At 46.6% G+C, this 20,652-nt stretch overlaps 2 protein-coding genes across 3 annotated transcripts; both read right to left on the bottom strand.

Moving 5' to 3' along the window:
• Positions 1-1,421: 1,421 nt before the first annotated feature.
• iqcb1 (IQ motif containing B1) lies at positions 1,422-6,850 on the bottom strand. 2 transcript variants are annotated; one of them, XM_042319464.1, is made up of 13 exons: positions 6,557-6,849; positions 6,276-6,444; positions 5,894-6,014; positions 5,723-5,816; positions 5,549-5,648; positions 5,287-5,459; positions 5,060-5,172; positions 4,872-4,993; positions 4,411-4,553; positions 4,156-4,304; positions 2,631-2,768; positions 1,992-2,148; positions 1,422-1,911 (listed from the first exon to the last, which is right to left on the bottom strand). In XM_042319464.1, the coding sequence occupies exons 1-13, from the start codon at positions 6,660-6,662 to the stop codon at positions 1,679-1,681; spliced, it is 1,818 nt and encodes a 605-aa protein (XP_042175398.1). In that variant the 5' UTR covers positions 6,663-6,849; the 3' UTR covers positions 1,422-1,678. The 2 variants fall into 2 exon arrangements, with proteins under 2 accessions (XP_042175398.1, XP_042175397.1); XM_042319463.1 differs by having other exon boundaries at positions 4,872-5,172; positions 6,557-6,850.
• A 6,255-nt stretch (positions 6,851-13,105) lies between these two features.
• ccdc14 (coiled-coil domain containing 14) lies at positions 13,106-20,277 on the bottom strand. Its single transcript, XM_042319479.1, has 11 exons — positions 19,977-20,277; positions 19,754-19,806; positions 19,093-19,165; positions 18,889-18,961; positions 18,658-18,801; positions 17,424-18,419; positions 17,151-17,289; positions 16,988-17,070; positions 16,193-16,336; positions 15,886-16,018; positions 13,106-14,160 (listed from the first exon to the last, which is right to left on the bottom strand). Exons 1-11 carry the CDS (start codon positions 20,004-20,006, stop codon positions 13,395-13,397), a joined length of 2,634 nt encoding a protein of 877 aa, XP_042175413.1. The 5' UTR covers positions 20,007-20,277; the 3' UTR covers positions 13,106-13,394.
• Between the last annotated feature and the right edge of the window lie 375 nt (positions 20,278-20,652).

Genomic DNA, 20,652 nt, shown 5'->3' with positions numbered 1-20,652 from the left:
CTTAGAAACAAGGCTGCATGGGATTTCTGTTCATGCCACTCCGTGCAGCCAATGGCAATGTCCGCTTTAGGTATAATGCCAGGAGCTGCTTGTGGATTTGACAGCTTCTAACGCAGTCCTACCTCCGGCACCTCCGAAACGACCGCTGTGCGGATGTTGGACAAAGTGGATCTGATTGAATCAAGCCCGAAATGTCTCTGCCTGCTTTCAAATTACTTATCATTCTATGTTTGTGGTTCAGCCCTGACAGACTAACTCTGGGCCCTGACAGACTAACTCTGAGCCCTGGGCCCTGACAGACTAACTCTGGGCCCTGACATACTAACTCTGGGCCCTGACAGACTAACTCTGAGCCCTGGGCCCTGACAGACTAACTCTGGGCCCTGACAGACTAACTCTGGGCCCTGACAGACCCTGGGCCCTGACAGACTAACTCTGGGCCCTGACAGACTAACTCTGAGCCCTGGGCCCTGACAGACTAACTCTGGGCCCTGACAGACTAACTCTGGGCCCTGACAGACCTCTGGGCCCTGACAGACTAACTCTGGGCCCTGAGCCCTGGGCCCTGACAGACTAACTCTGGGCCCTGGGCCCTGAGACTAACTCTGGGCCCTGACAGACTAACTCTGGGCCCTGACAGACTAACTCTGGGCCCTGACAGACTAACTCTGGGCCCTGACAGACTAACTCTGGGCCCTGACAGACTAACTCTGGGCCCTGACAGACTAACTCTGGGCCCTGACAGACTAACTCTGGGCCCTGACAGACTAACTCTGGGCCCTGACATACTGGGCCCTGACAGATTAACTCTGGGCCCTGACAGACTAACTCTGGGCCCTGACAGACTAACTCTGGGCCCTGACAGACTAACTCTGGGCCCTGACAGACTAACTCTGGGCCCTGACATACTAACTCTGGGCCCTGACAGACTAACTCTGGGCCCTGACAGACTAACTCTGGGCCCTGACAGACTAACTCTGGGCCCTGACAGATTAACTCTGAGCCCTGGGCCCTGACAGACTAACTCTGGGCCCTGACAGACTAACTCTGGGCCCTGGTAATAAGATATGTCAAACTGCCAATATGCAGGAGTCAGAATAAATATCTATGTGAAACTACAGTACAGAAAAATATGTATTATGTCTCTGTCTTCATTATGTCAGCTTTATGATAATGTTTCTGTCTGATAAATGCTGTTCATTGTAAAACGCTGAAAATAAACATTGGCCAATCAAATCTTTCTGGTATGTGTATTTTCTGGGTGTGTGTAATAACATAATGACTGCTGGTGTTGCGTAGGCACTCTGGGCACTCTGTTAACACAAATTCAGCACTGGCATGTGAGTTGTTGGACAACAAATAAAAACTCCACTTATCAAAATGACTGAAAGTCTCTACAGTCAGGACACACAATGACATAATAGTAGAAAAGTACAAACTTTAATGCAGACTTCTGTACACAAAATTGCTTTCCAATTCCTTAGACTGAAACTCTTCCTTAAGGGGCCAGCCACACAGAGACCAATGAAAAAACCACTGCAGTAACACACCTGATTCAACTAACCACGGTCCAGACTGAAACCCATGATTGGTTGAATTCCAGAGCATAATGACATTATTACAACAGCCCTATGACAATGTTATAACAGCGTTACAATACTGTTGTGGAACAACGTCGTCAGCTTCCTCCTAAATATAGAGAGTTAAACTCTGCCTCCAGCCGGTGGTCTTTGTGGGCGGATTCTGATTCTGGACAGGTGATGTCACCATCTCCCAGCATCTTCCACCAAGGCAGGCGACCGGCCTGGAGCAAGGCATTGTGGGACTGCCGGGCGCGGGCGGCTACGGGGGCAGAGCGACTCCTGAACACGTCACAGTCGGTTACTGTGGCGACACTGAGTGAGGGGGCATCTAAGAGAGAAAGATGGATGAAGGGAGAGAAAGAGGAAGAGAGAGAAAGAGAGATTGGTGTGCGTGTGTGTGATACCTACTCAGCAGTAGTTCCAGGTCGGTGTTGATCTGTGCCAGCAGGGCGTGTGTGTGAGTGTGTTCTCTCAGCTCTGCCTCTCTCCCCTGTAGATGCTGGAGCAGCAAGGCTTGGGTCTTAGCATGGAGCTCCCTACTGCCCTCTAGAGACACCACAGAGGACTACACACACAGAAAGAGATTGTTACACACACACACAGAGAGACCCGTTACACAGACACAGATCATTACACAGACACACAGAGATCGTTACACACACATACACACTCATTACACAGACACAGAGAGAGAGAGCAGTTACACAGACACACAGAGAGAGACCCGTTACACAGACACACAGAGAGAGACCCGTTACACAGACACAGAGAGAGAGAGAGAACCGTTACACAGAGAGATAGTTACACACCACACACACATTTGTTTTACTATCCTTGTGGGGACCAAATACTATTTTCCCTAACCCCTAACCCTAATTGTAACTGTAACCCGAAACCTAACCCTAAAACAGCCTTTTTCCTTGTGGGGACAAGTGAAATGTCCCCACATGTCCAAATATTCCTTGTTTTATTATCCTTGTGAGGACATCTGGTCCCTACAAGGATAGTAAAACCAAACACACAAATTGAAGTAATATTCAGAATCACCGGGTGCAGGGCAATATGTTCCTCCACCTCTCTCTTCAGCTCCGCCCTCCGACTGTCAGTCAAACCCCGAGGACCAATCCAAGGGGAGAGGGAAGGAGGGGCTTTCTCAGCTCTCCGCCTCTTCAGAAAGCGAAGGACCTAACAGGAGAGGGACAAAAAACTGTCAAGATGAATTCAGATGCTGCTGCATGCTAGATTTGTTTGATCGCTGTGTTCAGCTTCTGCTTACAACAGGGGTAGTCTATTGGAAGTGCATGTGAGTGTGTGTTAATACTGTTCTCTGCAGGACAACAGCAGCTCTGTGCTGTGTGTGTGTGTTAATACTGTTCTCTGCAGGACAACAGCAGCTCTGTGCTGTGTGTGTGTGTTAATACTGTTCTCTGCAGGACAACAGCAGCTCTGTGCTGTGTGTGTGTTAATACTGTTCTCTGCAGGACAACAGCAGCTCTGTGCTGTGTGTGTGTGTTAGTTCTCTGTGCAGCTCTGTGCTGTGTGTGTGTTAATACTGTTCTCTGCAGGACAACAGCAGCTCTGTGCTGTGTGTGTGTGTAATACTGTTCTCTGCAGGACATTGGCAGCTCTGTGCTGTGTGTGTGTGTTAATACTGTTCTCTGCAGGACAACAGCAGCTCTGTGCTGTGTGTGTGTGTTAATACTGTTCTCTGGGACAACAGCAGCTCTGTGCTGTGTGTGTGTGTTAATACTGTTCTCTGCAGGACAACAGCAGCTCTGTGCTGTGTGTGTGTTAATACTGTTCTCTGCAGGACAACAGCAGCTCTGTGCTGTGTGTGTGTTAATACTGTGTCTGTGCTGTGTGTGTGTTAATACTGTTCTCTGCAGGACAACAGCAGCTCTGTGCTGTGTGTGTGTGTTAATACTGTTCTCTGCAGGACAACAGCAGCTCTGTGCTGTGTGTGTGTGTTAATACTGTTCTCTGCAGGACAACAGCAGCTCTGTGCTGTGTGTGTGTGTGTAATACTGTTCTCTGCAGGACAACAGCAGCTCTGGACAGGACAACAGCAGCTCTGTGCTGTGTGTGTGTTAATACTGTTCTCTGCAGGACAACAGCAGCTCTGTGCTGTGTGTGTGTTAATACTGTTCTCTGCAGGACAACAGCAGCTCTGTGCTGTGTGTGTGTTAATACTGTTCTCTGTGCTGTGTGTGTGTGTAATACTGTTCTCTGCAGGACAACAGCAGCTCTGTGCTGTGTGTGTGTTAATACTGCTCTCTGCAGGACAACAGCACAACAGCAGCTCTGTGCTGTGTGTGTGTTAATACTGTTCTCTGCAGGACAACAGCAGCTCTGTGCTGTGTGTGTGTGTTAATACTGTTCTCTGCAGGACAACAGCAGCTCTGTGCTGTGTGTGTGTGTTAATACTGTTCTCTGCAGGACAACAGCAGCTCTGTGCTGTGTGTGTGTTAATACTGTTCTCTGCAGGACAACAGCAGCTCTGTGCTGTGTGTGTGTGTTAATACTGTTCTCTGCAGGACAACAGCAGCTCTGTGCTGTGTGTGTGTGTTAATACTGTTCTCTGCAGGACAACAGCAGCTCTGTGCTGTGTGTGTGTGTTTCTCCGTTGCTGGAAGTTTCGTCTCTCTCGGTGGCCTCGCCAAACCCTCTGGATCTGTATTGCAGCCTGCCTCTCCACCTCCCCGAGGTACTGCTGCACCTGACCTACACACACACACACACACACAAGGGCTGTAGATGGCAGGCCTAACTAAGCAAACAAATGGGCATCATTCCGCTCTGTCTCTGCTGTAACAGGTAGTGTGTGTACCTGGGGGCAGTAGCTGCAGTAGCTGTAGTTGTTTCTGATGGAACTCTCTCCTGGCTCTCTGTCTCCTGACACACAGCTGTAGTCTCAGCTCCTCCTCCCAGCACACAGCCTGAGCCTGCTGCGCTCTCCTCCGCCGCCGCTCCCTACACACACACATACATGCGCACACACACACGCTTAACTGCCTTAAATTATTATGATCTTATTTAACCTTTATTTTGACAGGAAGTCATGCTGAAACCAACGTCTCTTTTACAGATGAGCCCTGGAATTACAAAAAATATACACATCAATACAAATACAAAACAGAGATACAAAACACGATCATAGATCGATGAGAAAATAAAGCCCACACACACACACACACACACACACACACACACACACACACACACACACACACACACACACACACACACACACACACACACACACACACACACACACACACACACACACACCTGAAGCTCCTCTGCAGTGATCTGACAGCTCTGGGCAGATTCTTCACTCTCCTCCTGGTCTGATAAGATCTCCACGCTGCCTGGATGACACACGCTGCTCTCACACACTCCTCTGGCCACGTCTGATAACACAGAGAGAGTGTAAGGCACACACACACACGAACAACAACAAACACACTATATTTTACCTCTGTGTGATCAGCTGGTTTGGGGACTTCTCTGTGCAGCAGCTTTATCAGTTGGTCCACTTCCTCGTCGAAGCCCCGCCCCCTCCATTCTCGACCAATCATGCCCTCCAACCCTGCAACACACAAACCATAAAAAACATCAAGATTGCTTTTGCAAGCATATAAAGTTAACCCATGAAAAAATATATATATCGTAACCTGGAAATATTCAAACCCCACCCCCTGACCTTTGAACCTATGGATGATAAGCTGCAGGGCGGATTCTTGTTGCCGGGCAACCAGGAGGAGCGTCCTAACTGCTGCCCCTCCCACAACAGGGTTGGATGTGTGAGCCATTCGGTACACCACGTCATCCAGAATCACAGACAAGGGGCCTTTTCCCAAACCTGCTACTAACTCACTACAGAGAAAGAGCGGGTAATGAATTTAATTGATGTGTTTGTGTGTGTGTGTGTGTGTGTGTGTGTGTGTGTGTGTGTGATATGCTACCTGTTAGCTGTCAGAAGCTGATGCCACAGTGACACACACACAGTTCCCACTCTCTCTTCCTCACTCATTAACATCCTCTCATAGTGGTCTGACTGCAGGACTAAGAGAGAGAAAAGAGGGGGGGCATCGTTAGTTAGGTAAGGGGTCTGTTTGGTATTGGACTTTAGATCTCACCTTGTGTGGCCAGGTGACCATGGGCTTTCAGAAGCCAACACACAGAGCCCATCACTTTCTTGAAGAAACGAAACATCTCAGGCTGCCCATTCCCCTACAAAGAGAGATATGTGAGTAGACATATTTTTGTTGAGGACATTCCAAACTTCAAAAAAACGTTATGTCCCTTACCGCCAAAGCTCTGTTCATCAGCCGACTGGCCAATGACAGCAGGCTGTCTGTGACGGATGGGAGCAGCTGCCTATGGAAGGCCTCAGTGTCTCCGCCCATGTCCACACCCACACAGCAGGAGCTAAAGGAGTTTGCATATGCACACAAATAAATCAATGTCAAATCACTACTACAGATATATGACCCCCACCTTCATAGATCTGCTTGCATCAATTATTATTCCACCCCATCAGTTCTATCAGGGCCTTGAAGTAGTCTCTGGGGTAGGTATTGTCCATTGGTAGTGTCTAGGGTTGTTTGTTTTAGTGCAGAGTAATAGACAACACAGATTTGGTTATTCCTTTTTGTTGTAGTTGTGTGGTTCAAGATTCTAAAATCGTACCTGAGAATTTCTGCCAACTGAGTGGCAGTTGCGTAGCCTCCTTCAATTTTGGCATAGTTCAGTTTGAGGGCGACTCCTGCGCAGTATTGAAGTATGCCATGGCTGAACAAGGAGTTTTTGAACGCACCCAACTCTCTGTCGTCTTGGACAGATATCCTATTCAGAATATCTTCAATGTCGAAAAATAAGGAATGATTGTTAGTTGGGTATCAGGAATAACACACAAGTGCAAAGTAAAATAACACGTTTTTCAATGTAAAAAGGTTAGCTAACTAATTTACCTTGTAATTTTGAGAGAACTTGTGGAACCTTCTGCTCCGGCTTAATGTTTGTGCTCGCGACCAGTGCCCTTAGCCCGGCGTCTGTGTCCTTTCTAGCGAGACTCATCGCGAGTTTATTACAGTAATCTTTCGCTCCCAGATCTGAAGTATAAAACCATATACAAAATTGACGAGCTACATTATTCTTCGAATGAAACCAGACACGATCAAGTTGAAATCTATTTTCGTGCTCTCTTGTTGCCACAAGCACTGACGGGAAAGCTTCATTTGTTTCTACAGCAACACTCCTACGTCACTAATCTGCGACTACAGTTAGCAGGGCCCCATTCCCATTCATTCTTTACAATACATAATTGTATTTATTTTTTATTAACAACAAATCAATTAAAAAAAGTACATGGGGAACACAAGTATTTATAAAGAATATACAAAGGACATTTGGGCTAGGGGCGGGGCTAAGGGGTACAATATCACATTTACACAAGAACCTTAAGGGGCATACACACATATTTATAATTCTAACAGCTTTTTTGTTGGCACTGTATTTAATAGTCTTAAAATATAGTTCAATTTCTTTTTGCAGTGTAATAAAATGTGGTGTTTTGTTTGTGAATTTACATTTGGGAATATGAAATTTGGCCAAAAGAATAATGAAATTAATTACATAAAATTGTTTCAACTTATTTCTATCTTAAGTAAAGAATCCAAGCAGCACATCTCTCCATAAGAGTGTAACATCTGCATAAATGATAAATCTACTGATGTCTTGCCACAGATTCCTTACATGAATACAATTCCAAAAAATAAGCAACACTGTTTCTGGGTGGTCATAACAAAAGGTACCATTTTTGGGTTTATGTTTTTTTACTTCTTCATATAGTGGTTGGCAGGATAGTATTTATGAATCATTTAAAAAGAAATGTACTTCATTTAGTTAATAAGTAGGTATGTGTGTGGCAACATCCAAACTTTTTTCCAGCAGACATTATCAATAAAACCATTCCAATAATGCATTACTGGATAAGGAAACAATTTGGAAACAAGGCTTGTATAGCTCTATTGTTGTTGGATGAACTAAAAGAAAAACTCATCTTAGGATGCTTCCTTTTAAGGTTAGTCAGGTCTCTACAGGGATCTTGTAAAGTGATAAGAATTCCTTAGAATTAAGTAAAAGACCCTCTGCATTTACAAGTTGTCTCACCAATAGGATATTATTTCGGAACCAATATTCTAAAAACAAAGAAGTATTTTTATACAATATATCCATCCCGACTATTCCATATATAATATCTGTGTGGAGAAAATGTATGCTTATAAATTAAGGACCATAAGAAGAAAACCTGCCGACCTGCAGAGAGTTTCACTGGAACTTTGTAAATATTATAATTGCAAACCAACATGAAGTTAAGGCTACCAAAAGTAGAGAAGACATGATGAGGAAGTTGAACTTCTTATGAATTGTTATATCCAATTGATCTTAAAAGTATTATTTAAGGATCTGCCCCTTTTTTTCAATTTTCTCCTGAAATGACATACTCCAATCTAACTGCCTGTAGCTCAGGCCCTGAAGCAAGGACATGCATATTCTTGGTACCATTTGAAAAGAAACACTTTGAAGTTTGTGTAAATGTGTAAGGGATGTAGGAGAATATAACACATTAGATCTGGTGTAAGATAATACAAAGAAAAAAACAACCATTCTTCTGTATTTTTCTTCTACCATTATCTTTGAAATGCAAGAGAAAGGCCATAATGTATTATTCCAGTCCAGGTGCAATATATATTTTGGCCACTAGATGGCAGCAGTGTATATGCAACGTTTTGGACTGATCCAATGAGCCATTGCATTTCTGCCCAAATATGCCTAATTTGTTTATTAACTTTTTATGTTCAAAATTATGCACTCTCCTCAAACAATAGCATGGTATTCTTTCACTGTTATAGCTACTGTAAATTGGACAGTACAGTTAGATTAACAAGAATTTAAGCTTTCTGCCAATATCATATATGTCTATGTCCTGTGAAATTTTCTTGTTACTTACAACCTCATCCTAATCGCATTGGCCTACATTAGCTTAACCATCCCGTGGAAGGGACACTGATCCCGAAGAAGTTTTAATTAAGGTAGTAAAGTCCAGAAAATTCAGCCCACCATACTCATGTCTTCATTACAACGGTTTTCCTAATGTAATGGGTACGGTTTCTCACAGAAAGTTGAAAAGCATCTGGTCTATCTTCTTGCTTATTTTACCATCAAGATATAAAGATAGAGTGCCATATGTTAGTCTAGAGAAACCTTCAGCCTTGGTTATTAGGACTCTTCCTTTTAAGGATAAGTCACTCTGTAGCCATTGATTTAGCTTCTTCTGTGTTTTTTAAACAAGAGGGTTCAAATTGAGTAAGCCTCCATACTTCTGATCCTTTGTAATGGTTATGCCTAAATATGTATGTTCTTCTTTCACTGGAATACCATAATATGAAGGTGTCACAATCTTTAACAGCCATGAGTTCACATTTATTAATGTTAAGATATAGACCAGACGCTTTGGAAAAGGATTCTATCACACTGATCGATATAGGAATCTGACTAGCGTCTTTCAGAAAAAGTGTAGCATCGTCAGCCAGCTGGCTTATAATCATTTCTTTACCAGCTATGGAAATACCTTGTACAGGACTATTATTTAAAGAATTTGTAAGAAGTTGGGTGATTAATAAAATAGATACGGTGAGATCGGACAACATTGCATAATTCCTCTCTTTAACTCCAATCTAGGTGAGGTGCCATGTTTCAGTTTGATAGAGCCGTTACCATTCGTATAGAGTCTTAATAGCCTTACAGAACAAATCCCCAAAGCCACATTTCTCAAGGGAGTGGAAGAGGAACTGATGCTCTACTGTGTCAAATACAAATAATATGAAGCTATCCTCAGTTTTTAGGTCTGAGTAGTCAAGTATGTCTAATACTAGTCTGATATTGTTAGAAATATGTCTGTTCCTCATAAAGCCAGACTGTGTTTCACCAATGATTGCATCCATGACTTCTTTCATTCTTTTTTGCAAGTAGTCATTATTAAGTAGACAAAATGGACACCAGTTATGGATGAGCAGAACTTATTTTTTAGGCTTAGGTATCAGTGTTATTAACCCCTGACTCATTGTAGGAGGGAGAACATTATTTTCAATACATCATATTTCCTTCTCCCTTAATTCAAATGATGGGTTGGTTGTTAAGCATCAAAAACCGACACGTACTCAGCTATGGGGCAAAAGAGATAGGGGTTGGCATAGATTGTTGATAACATGTCAACTAGATTTCTTTTCCAATGTTTATTGAAAACATAAATGAAGTTGTACAATGAGCACTTGTCTCTCAAATCCACCATTACAGTTGTTGGTTAGCTAGCTCAGTCAAAACATGATATAAAAACAAATACAACGAGCTGAAATGAGCCGCTTACGATTCCCCACATGGCATCGTGTCATTGTAGCTGTCTGGCCATCCAGAATCACAACACATGGCATCGTGTCATTGTAGCTGTCTGGCCATCCAGAATCACAACACATGGCATCGTGTCATTGTAGCTGTCTGGCCATCCAGAATCACAACACATGGCATCGTGTCATTGTAGCTGGCCATCTCACAACACATGGCCATCCAGAATCACAAATCACAACATGGCATCGTGTCATTGTAGCTGTCTGGCCATCCAGAATCACAACACATGGCATCGTGTCATTGTAGCTGTCTGGCCATCCAGAATCACAACACATGGCATCGTGTCATTGTAGCTGTCTGGCCATCCAGAATCACAACACATGGCATCGTGTCATTGTAGCTGTCTGGCCATCCAGAATCACAAATCACATGGCATCGTGTCATTGTAGCTGTCTGTCATTGTAGCTGTCTGGCCATCCAGAATCACAACACATGGCATCGTGTCATTGTAGCTGTCTGGCCATCCAGAATCACAACACATGGCATCGTGTCATTGTAGCTGTCTGGCCATCAGAATCACAACACATGGCATCGTGTCATTGTAGCTGTCTGGCCATCCAGAATCACAACACATGGCATCGTGTCATTGTAGCTGTCTGGCCATCCAGAATCACAACACATGGCATCGTGTCATTGTAGCTGTCTGGCCATCCAGAATCACAACACATGGCATCGTGTCATTGTAGCTGTCTGGCCATCCAGAATCACAACACATGGCATCGTCTGGCCATCCAGAATCACAACACATGGCATCGTGTCATTGTAGCTGTCTGGCCATCCAGAATCACAACACATGGCATCGTGTCATTGTAGCTGTCTGGCCATCCAGAATCACAACACATGGCATCGTGTCATTGTAGCTGTCTGGCCATCCAGAATCACAACACATGGCATCGTGTCATTGTAGCTGTCTGGCCATCCAGAATCACAACACATGGCATCGTGTCATTGTATTGTAGCTCACAACTGGCCATCCAGAATCACAACACATGGCATCGTGTCATTGTAGCTGTCTGGCCATCCAGAATCACAACACATGGCATCGTGTCATTGTAGCTGTCTGGCCATCCAGAATCACAACACATGGCATCGTGTCATTGTAGCTGTCTGGCCATCCAGAATCACAACACATGGCATCGTGTCATTGTAGCTGTCTGGCCATCCAGAATCACAACACATGGCATCGTGTCATTGTAGCTGTCTGGCCATCCAGAATCACAACACATGGCATCGTGTCATTGTTGCTAGCTGTCTGGCCATCCAGAATCACAACACATGGCATCGTGTCATTGTTGTAGCTGTCTGGCCATCCAGAATCACAACACATGGCATCGTGTCATTGTAGCTGTCTGGCCATCCAGAATCACAACACATGGCATCGTGTCATTGTAGCTGTCTGGCCATGTCCAGAATCACAACACATGGCATCGTGTCATTGTAGCTGTCCAGAATCACAACACATGGCATCGTGTCATTGTTGCTAGCTGTCTGGCCATCCAGAATCACAACACATGGCATCGTGTCATTGTAGCTGTCTGGCCATCCAGAATCACAACACATGGCATCGTGTCATTGTAGCTGTCTGGCCATCCAGAATCACAACACATGGCATCGTGTCATTGTGTCATTGCCATCCAGAATCACAACACATGGCATCGCTGCTAGCTGTCTGGCCATCCAGAATCACAACACATGGCATCGTGTCATTGTTGCTAGCTGTCTGGCCATCCAGAATCACAACACATGGCATCGTGTCATTGTTGCTAGCTGTCTGGCCATCCAGAATCACAACACATGGCATCGTGTCATTGTAGCTGTCTGGCCATCCAGAATCACAACACATGGCATCGTGTCATTGTAGCTGTCTGGCCATCCAGAATCACAACACATGGCATCGTGTCATTGTAGCTGTCTGGCCATCCAGAATCACAACACATGGCATCGCTGTCTGGCCATCCAGAATCACAACACATGGCATCGTGTCATTGTTGCTAGCTGTCTGGCCATCCAGAATCACAACACATGGCATCGTGTCATTGTAGCTGTCTGGCCATCCAGAATCACAACACATGGCATCGTGTCATTGTAGCTGCCTGGCCATCCAGAATCACAACACATGGCATCGTGTCATTGTTGCTAGCTGTCTGGCCATCCAGAATCACAACACATGGCATCGTGTCATTGTTGCTAGCTGTCTGGCCATCCAGAATCACAACACATGGCATCGTGTCATTGTTGCTAGCTGTCTGGCCATCCAGAATCACAACACATGGCATCGTGTCATTGTTGCTAGCTGTCTGGCCATCCAGAATCACAACACATGGCATCGTGTCATTGTTGCTAGCTGTCTGGCCATCCAGAATCACAACACATGGCATCGTGTCATTGTTGCTAGCTGTCTGGCCATCCAGAATCACAACACATGGCATCGTGTCATTGTTGCTAGCTGTCTGGCCATCCAGAATCACAACACATGGCATCGTGTCATTGTTGCTAGCTGCCTGGCCATCCAGAATCACAACACATGGCATCGTGTCATTGTTGCTAGCTGCCTGGCCATCCAGAATCACAACACATGGCATTGTGTCATTGTTGCTAGCTGTCTGGCCATCCAGAATCACAACACATGGCATTGTGTCATTGTTGCTAGCTGTCTGGCCATCCAGAATCACAACACATGGCATCGTGTCATTGTTGCTAGCTGTCTGGCCATCCAGAATCACAACACATGGCATCGTGTCATTGTTGCTAGCTGCCTGGCCATCCAGAATCACAACACATGGCATCGTGTCATTGTAGCTGTCTGGCCATCCAGAATCACAACACATGGCATCGTGTCATTGTTGCTAGCTGTCTGGCCATCCAGAATCACAACACATGGCATCGTGTCATTGTCATTGTTGCTAGCTGTCTGGCCATCCAGAATCACAACACATGGCATCGTGTCATTGTTGCTAGCTGTCTGGCCATCCAGAATCACAACACATGGCATCGTGTCATTGTAGCTGTCTGGCCATCCAGAATCACAACACATGGCATCGTGTCATTGTAGCTGTCTGGCCATCCAGAATCACAACACATGGCATCGTGTCATTGTAGCTGTCTGGCCATCCAGAATCACAACACATGGCCTTCTGCCTCATTGAAGCGTGTGCTTCGTTTTCCTGAAGTTCTCAGGTAACCCGTCTTTCAAGTAAAGAATAAATAGTAACGAAAAAAGAACAACTATTTAATTTGCCATTTCATTCAAATAAAGTACAATTAAAAATAAACCTAAAAAAAGACATTGGTTATTGTATTAGATTGGAATAGATCCAGACTACCTCGCTGTGTGTCTCTGTCTCATCGCTTGAGGTCCTGCTTTATAGTTCTCTGCAAGCTGGCAATGCTGGCGTCTAGAGCGGCCAGCCCGTTCCGGAACTCCTGTTCGTCACGCGTGTCAAAGGTCGAGCTTGACCCTGCACTCCAATCAGAAGCCAAGGATCTGACCTCACATAAGGAGAGGCCAGTGGAGTCAAGCGAAGAGTTCCGCCCCTTGCCCGGTGATGCCATATCCATGTCCAGACGGCGCCGGTGACTCTGGGACAGGTCAGAGTGTCCAGCGCCATTAGAGCAGAGTCCGTTTGATTGGTGGAGATTAGATAATAGGCTTTTTAATTGAGGGAAACTCTCGAGGGCAACACTAAGGCTCTGAAGACCCTGTGGTCCTCCTCCTCTCTGTGACATCACAGGAAGCGGTAAACCCTCAACAGGAAGTGGTGACCTCACAGTCTCTCTCAGTGGGGCGAAGGCCAAAGGTGGGGTGGCTTTTCTTTCCAGAGCCACACACAGACCCACTTCCTGATCCGCAGACGCACACACACTCTGACCACCTGGTGTACACACACTGAAGTCCTGCTGGTGTGTGTAGTTGCACTCAGGGCCTTTACAGGGCAGGGAGACAGAACCACACCCCTTCTGCTCCAACGACCACAGGTATTGGCTGACTGGGTGGTCTGACGGACCCTGCTGGTCCTGGTATTGGTCCAGAGCTCGTTTAGTGAGAGGGAGGCGGGACGTAGGGATGTCAGTCACAGCAGGAGACTCAGTGACAGGGACCTGTAGAGCTCTGAGAGAGACAGGTTGAGAGAGAAGGGTATAAAGAAAGAGCGGGAGGAAAATACAGAGAGAGAGAAACAGACAGACAGAGGACAGGTCGAGAGAGAGAAACAGACAGACAGAGGACAGGTCGAGAGAGAGAAACAGACAGACAGAGGACAGGTCGAGACTTCGAGACAGACAGAGGACAGGTCGAGAGAGAGAAACAGACAGACAGAGGACAGGTCAGAGAGAGAAACAGACAGACAGAGGACAGGTCGAGAGAGAGAAACAGACAGACAGAGGACAGGTCGAGAGAGAGAAACAGACAGACAGAGGACAGGTCGAGAGAGAGAAACAGACAGACAGAGGACAGGTCGAGAGAGAGAAAACAGACAGACAGAGGACAGGTCGAGAGAGAGAAACAGACAGACAGAGGACAGGTCGAGAGAGAGAAACAGACAGACAGACAGGTCGAGAGAGAGAAACAGACAGACAGAGGACAGGTCGAGAGAGAGAAACAGACAGACAGAGGACAGGTCGAGAGAGAGAAACAGACAGACAGAGGACAGGTCGAGAGAGAGAAACAGACAGACAGAGGACAGGTCGAGAGAGAGAAACAGACAGACAGAGGACAGGTCGAGAGAGAGAAACAGACAGACAGAGGACAGGTCGAGAGAGAGAAACAGACAGACAGAGGACAGGTCCTGGAGAGAGAAACAGAGCAGACAGAGGACAGGTCGAGAGAGAGAAACAGACAGACAGAGGACAGGTCGAGAGAGAGAAACAGACAGACAGAGGACAGGTCGAGAGAGAGAAACAGACAGACAGAGGACAGGTCGAGAGAGAGAAACAGACAGACAGAGGACAGGTCGAGAGAGAGAAACAGACAGACAGAGGACAGGTCGAGAGAGAGAAACAGACAGACAGAGGACAGGTCGAGAGAGAGAAACAGACAGACAGAGGACAGGTCGAGAGAGAGAAACAGACAGACAGAGGACAGGTCGAGAGAGAAACAGACAGACAGAGGACAGGTCGAGAGAGAGAAACAGACAGACAGAGGACAGGTCGAGAGAGAGAAACAGACAGACAGAGGACAGGTCGAGAGAGAGAAACAGACAGACAGAGGACAGGTCGAGAGAGACAGACAGACAGGTCGAGAGAGAGAAACAGACAGACAGAGGACAGGTCGAGAGAGAGAAACAGACAGACAGAGGACAGGTCGAGAGAGAGAAACAGACAGACAGAGGACAGGTCGAGAGAGAGAAACAGACAGACAGAGGACAGGTCGAGAGAGAGAAACAGACAGACAGAGGACAGGTCGAGAGAGAGAAACAGACAGACAGAGGACAGGTCGAGAGAGAGAAACAGACAGACAGAGGACAGGTCGAGAGAGAGAAACAGACAGACAGAGGACAGGTCGAGAGAGAGAAACAGACAGACAGAGGACAGGTCGAGAGAGAGAAACAGACAGACAGAGACAGGTCGAAGACAGACAGACAGAGGACAGGTCGAGAGAGAGAAACAGACAGACAGAGGACAGGTCGAGAGAGAGAAACAGACAGACAGAGGACAGGTCGAGAGAGAGAAACAGACAGACAGAGGACAGGTCGAGAGAGAGAAACAGACAGACAGAGGACAGGTCGAGAGAGAGAAACAGACAGACAGAGGACAGGTTGAGAGAGAAAAATTGTCAGTAAAAAGTAAAAACTCTAATAAATTTTTAGAAAGTCCACACACACACACACACACACACCTGAGGTGCTGCTGTAGTGTGTGGATCTCTGTCTCCCTCTTCTGGGTGTTGAGGACCAGTGCAGCATTCTCCTTCTGACACTCCTGCAGCCTGCGGTTACAGGCCTGCACCTCACCCAGAGCAGACTGCACGTCTACACACAGACACACACACAGACACACTTATATAGATTTATTAGATAATACACACAGACACCTCAGAGATCCTTTAATCTCAGCGTAATATGGATCAGTTTAAGGCCCTGATCTTCATGTATTTAGAAATAAAATAGAAAAGAAGCGGAGTACGTTCCCCCCTCATCTATTACCTTTACTGATACGACTGCACTCCGCCTCACTCTGCTGCAGCTGGCTCTGTGTGTCCACCAGGGCTTGCCGTAGCTCAGTGTTGCCGCGCTGCAGCTCTTGCAGGCTTGTGTGAGCATCGTTGAGCTCCGACTGCAGAGCCGACACTAAGAGACAGAGGAGGTTAGACAGGCGACACTAAGAGACAGAGGAGGTTAGACAGGCGACACTAAGAGACAGAGGAGGTTAGACAGGCGACACTAAGAGACAGAGGAGGTTAGACAGGCGACACTAAGAGACAGAGGAGGTTAGACAGGCGACACTAAGAGACAGAGGAGGTTAGACAGGCGGCACTAAGAGACAGAGGAGGTTAGACAGGCGGCACTAAGAGACAGAGGAGACAGGCGACACTAAGAGACAGAGGAGGTTAGACAGGCGACACTAAGAGACAGAGGAGGTTAGACAGGCGACACTAAGAGACAGAGGAGGTTAGACAGGCGACACTAAGAGACAGAGGAGGTTAGACAGGCGACACTAAGAGACAGAGGAGGTTAGACAGGCGACACTAAGAGACAGAGGAGGTTAGACAGGCGACACTAAGAGACAGAGGAGGTTAGACAGGCGACACTAAGAGACAGAGGAGGTTAGACAGGCGACACTAAGAGACAGAGGAGGTTAGACAGGCGACACTAAGAGACAGAGGAGGTTAGACAGGCGGCACTAAGAGACAGAGGAGGTTAGATACTCAGAAATACAGACACACGATAATAACCTCTCACTGATAGACAGTTGAAAGAGGGCCGGGCAGTTTATCTTACCGTCAGTGTCACAGTGGACATCTCTGGCCTCCCTCTCTGCTCGCTCTCTCTCCTGCAACTGTTGGTTCACTATCCTCAGACGCCTGAACACACACGTTAAAGTGATCAATCTTCTGTATGAAACACACACAACACACACACACACCTGGGTGATGGTGCTGACCTGCGTAGCAGTGCGTTCTCACTGCGTAGAGGTTGCAGGACCAGAGCAATCTCAGCCTGGATGTTAGAGCTGCCCACCATGACAGGAAGTATAGACACTGTCTGCTCCAGCTCACACACCAGACGCTCTGCTACACTGTCTATAGAGGAGGGGGAGGAGGGAGGGAAGAGAGAGAGTGGCGGAGATTGAATTTGATTAACATTTGATTAAATAGTCATTTTGACTGATTGATGAGTCGACTGATTATTTTTGACAGGTTGATTGATTGATTACCTTGGCCAGCGAGCAGAGCCTTCAACTCTCCAAGGAGGTACTGAACAGTCATCACCTGACGAGCGGTTCCCTCTGGACTACAGCCCTTAGAGCCCAGCGCCAGCGGCATGCGTGTGTACGAGTGTGTGTGGTTGGGAGCCACACCTGGATGTGTGTGTTGTAAGTATGCCTGTACAGGCACTGGATCTATGTGTGTGTGTGGGTGTGTGTATGCCAGCTGGGTGTGTGTTTGTATGTTAAAGCAGGTCTGGGCGCTGGTGTCTCTCACTGGACACTCCTCTTCCTCCTCTCCAGCGTTACCCTCCATGTGGCCGCAAGCCTCCCTGGCTAAGGTCTCTCCATCCTGGGTAGAAACCAGCTGGCCCCCCCTGCCCAGGGATGGAGCATCTGGGGCAGACTGTGGCTGAGTGTTGGCAAGGGGGTGAGGCTGGGGGTGAGAATGACTTTCAGAGAAGAGTACTGGTGGTCCCTGACGAGAGGGAGAGCAGGAAGAAGAGATTGGATGTCCACTTTCTCCAGACACAGAGCTGTCAGGGGGCAGGCGGGCAGACAGGGCTAGCCTCTCCACAGAAGGAGCACCGAGGTGCAGGCTACAGGACCTGGAGCTCCCCTGGGCAGCCGAACCTCCAACCCCAGAGACGAAGCCTCCTGGCTGGGCTGCGAGGAGAGAGAGCACTGGGCCTGTGAGAGGGGCTGTGGGTAGAGACGTAGCTACAGCTCCAGGAGAAGCTAACAGAGCTGTGGAGGTAGAGCCCCCCAGGTGGACTGATGCCACCCCAATGATGGAGCCTGCAGGCTGGGCTAGAGGGACTGAAGGGCCTGGGGGGAGTGTGTTGTTAGGGGGGAGTCTTTGGGGACTCAGGGTGGGGGTGGAGGTGGTCAGGCGACAGTTAAACCGAGCATCTGATGCCGGCTCTGACGTTCCGGCCAAACTCTGAATATTGTTCCTCATCCCAGGATACGACAGGGATGACAGGATCGTCTTCTGCACGGGAGCTGGAGCAGAGAGAGTTATCCATTTTTGCACGCCAACACATACGCACGCACAGAGACACAGACAGAGAGACACACACAGAGACACACACAGAGAGACAGACACACACACACAGAAACACACACACACAGAAACACACACACACAGAGACACACACACACAGAGACACACACACACAGAGACACACACACACACAGACACACACACACACACAGACACAGAGACACACACAGGTCCCACCTGTTTTTTTAGCAGTCTGAGTGACAGGTCTCTTTGTCTGCTTCCTCCTCTCTGTGTCTACCCTCTCCTTTCCCAGAGTGCACAGCGGTCGGGATTTGGCGGCTCGAGTCTTCCCTGCTCCCCTGACGGAGATTGGCTTGGCCTCTATCACACAATGCAAACACTTTGGTCAATAATTTCAACTAGACATGTAAAGGTTCTGTAGAAACAGAGTAAGTAGTTGACTGGTACCTGCCGTCTCTGCCTGGAGAATGACATTGAGCAGCGCAGCACACTGATCCAGACCCTGGTGAATGGTTGTCACCTTAGAGAGAGCACAGATGCAAACCAACTTACCATATAATCACTGTTAGGTGATTAGAACTCTTATTAATATATTACACAAATAGGCTTGTTATTTACGTTGCTACTGACTGTTTATGGATGTGTTATTACCTGGTCCTCTGAGTCTGTGGAGTAGAGGGAATAAGCCGGCTCAGTAGAAGTGACTAGTGGACGCCCTGCTCCCCTACAGAACAGAGTGACAGTGAATGGATATAATGACACTCTGCAACAGGGATGTGACTTATCAGTCCTGTGTGTTCTCTTACCTCCGGGGACAGACAAACTCAATATACTTTAAACTGACAAAAATAAATGATAATGGACCTACATCAAGTTTCTTGACTGTGCCCAGTTCACTAATAGGTTGATGTTTATTGTCATGACTCATTCCCTGGAGACAGAACGGAGCTTTTTCTGCTAGATGGGCCAGCTGATAAGTCCAAATCTGCTACATTATAAAAATTCATGAAACAAAAATGTGCTTTTTGGTCTTAATTTAAGGTTAGGCATTAGGTTTAGTAGTGTGGTTAAGTTTGGGTTAAAATCAGATGTTTATGCCACTCTACAGAGCTGCCTCCAGGGCAAGATTCATGACAACAAATGCAAATCTGCTCGCTAATAATAACCGAAATGAAAGCTAGACAGTCAGAGAGACTTGAAAATTCCAAAAACGATGGACAGAGGACTATTTTTTGCAAATTTTTGGCAGCGAGGAAATATTTCAGTGCGGTCCTCCAGACCTCGTTGAAGACCCCGGGGATAAACGACTTACCTCTTCTTTGAGCCCTGGCCCCGCCCACCAGTCAGTCTTCCAGAGGATATCACCTGTCAGTCAAAAACAGGGGCTGAATCTGAATACGCTCTAAAATGGTGTCCTTTCCCTGGGAGGCTAGGGGGGAAAAGCTAGACACCACCATATGAGGCTAATTACATTCATTATCAAGACGGCTAAGAACCAGTTCGCAGGCACATTGTGAATAGCTGAGATGTCTTACCTTGTGTCTAGCAAGCCCTTGCTTTGGCATAGCTGGCCAGTCAACTGCTGTCCAAATCGAAGGAAGAAAAACGATGGTAGCTAACCAATTCTTTCCAAGAGTAGCCCTAATCAACTATCTGCAAACTGCACTAACTTTGAGTGCACAAAATGTCTGATGCATTTTCTGACTGACTATCTAGAGCGAAACTAGTTGATGTTGTCACGTTGAAGCTTTTGTTACAATTATTATTAGCTTCTTTTTTTTTACTGGCGCTAGCATAAACAGGAACCGGCGGGTTTTGTTTGAAACGGGAAGTAACGTCGTGACCAATGAAAACATTGCTGCCAAACATCCAATGAATGTTATTGGCGGATGTAAGGCTGATGTCGTAATTTCCAGTTTATCGATTGAATGAAGCAAATGTCACTCAAATGTAGCTCCCTCCTCTCCTCCCTAAATGTTGGTCTGACGACGCTGAATTCGGTGTCACCATGGAGACGACATGATACAATTTAACACCAACGATTGTTTTATTACCATTAGCATTTTTTTTAAGTGTTTCCTGGGAATATGTGATACAAACAATATATTGTGTTGTTGGATTAATGTAAATCTTACTATGGAAAGAGATGTTATGATATAAATATATGTTCAATGTTACCAGTGAGGGTCTTCCAGTGGTACACACACAGAG

This window comes from Oncorhynchus tshawytscha, unplaced genomic scaffold (assembly GCF_018296145.1).
Source record: "Oncorhynchus tshawytscha isolate Ot180627B unplaced genomic scaffold, Otsh_v2.0 Un_scaffold_4246_pilon_pilon, whole genome shotgun sequence".
NCBI lineage: Eukaryota > Metazoa > Chordata > Actinopteri > Salmoniformes > Salmonidae > Oncorhynchus > Oncorhynchus tshawytscha.
The sequence above is the reverse complement of the archived record's forward strand: the minus strand, read 5'-3'. Positions and strand labels throughout refer to the sequence as shown.

What these genes read in the sequence shown, in the direction of transcription:
- ccdc14 (XM_042319479.1), bottom strand. Translation starts at nt 20,006, where the DNA reads ATGCCAAAGCAAGGGCTTGCTAGACACAAG. An exon ending in AAGGGCTTGCTAGACACAAG is followed by an intron (nt 19,807 to 19,976) that starts GTAAGACATCTC and finishes TTTGACTGACAG; the next exon opens with GTGATATCCTCTGGAAGACT. An exon ending in GTGCAGTCGTATCAGTAAAG is followed by an intron (nt 16,019 to 16,192) that starts GTAATAGATGAG and finishes GTCTGTGTGTAG; the next exon opens with ACGTGCAGTCTGCTCTGGGT.
- iqcb1 (XM_042319463.1), bottom strand. Translation starts at nt 6,662, where the DNA reads ATGAGTCTCGCTAGAAAGGACACAGACGCCGGGCTAAGGGCACTGGTC. An exon ending in TATCATCCATAGGTTCAAAG is followed by an intron (nt 5,173 to 5,286) that starts GTCAGGGGGTGG and finishes TGTGTGTTGCAG; the next exon opens with GGTTGGAGGGCATGATTGGT. An exon ending in ACTGCAGCTACTGCCCCCAG is followed by an intron (nt 4,305 to 4,410) that starts GTACACACACTA and finishes GTGTGTGTGTAG; the next exon opens with GTCAGGTGCAGCAGTACCTC.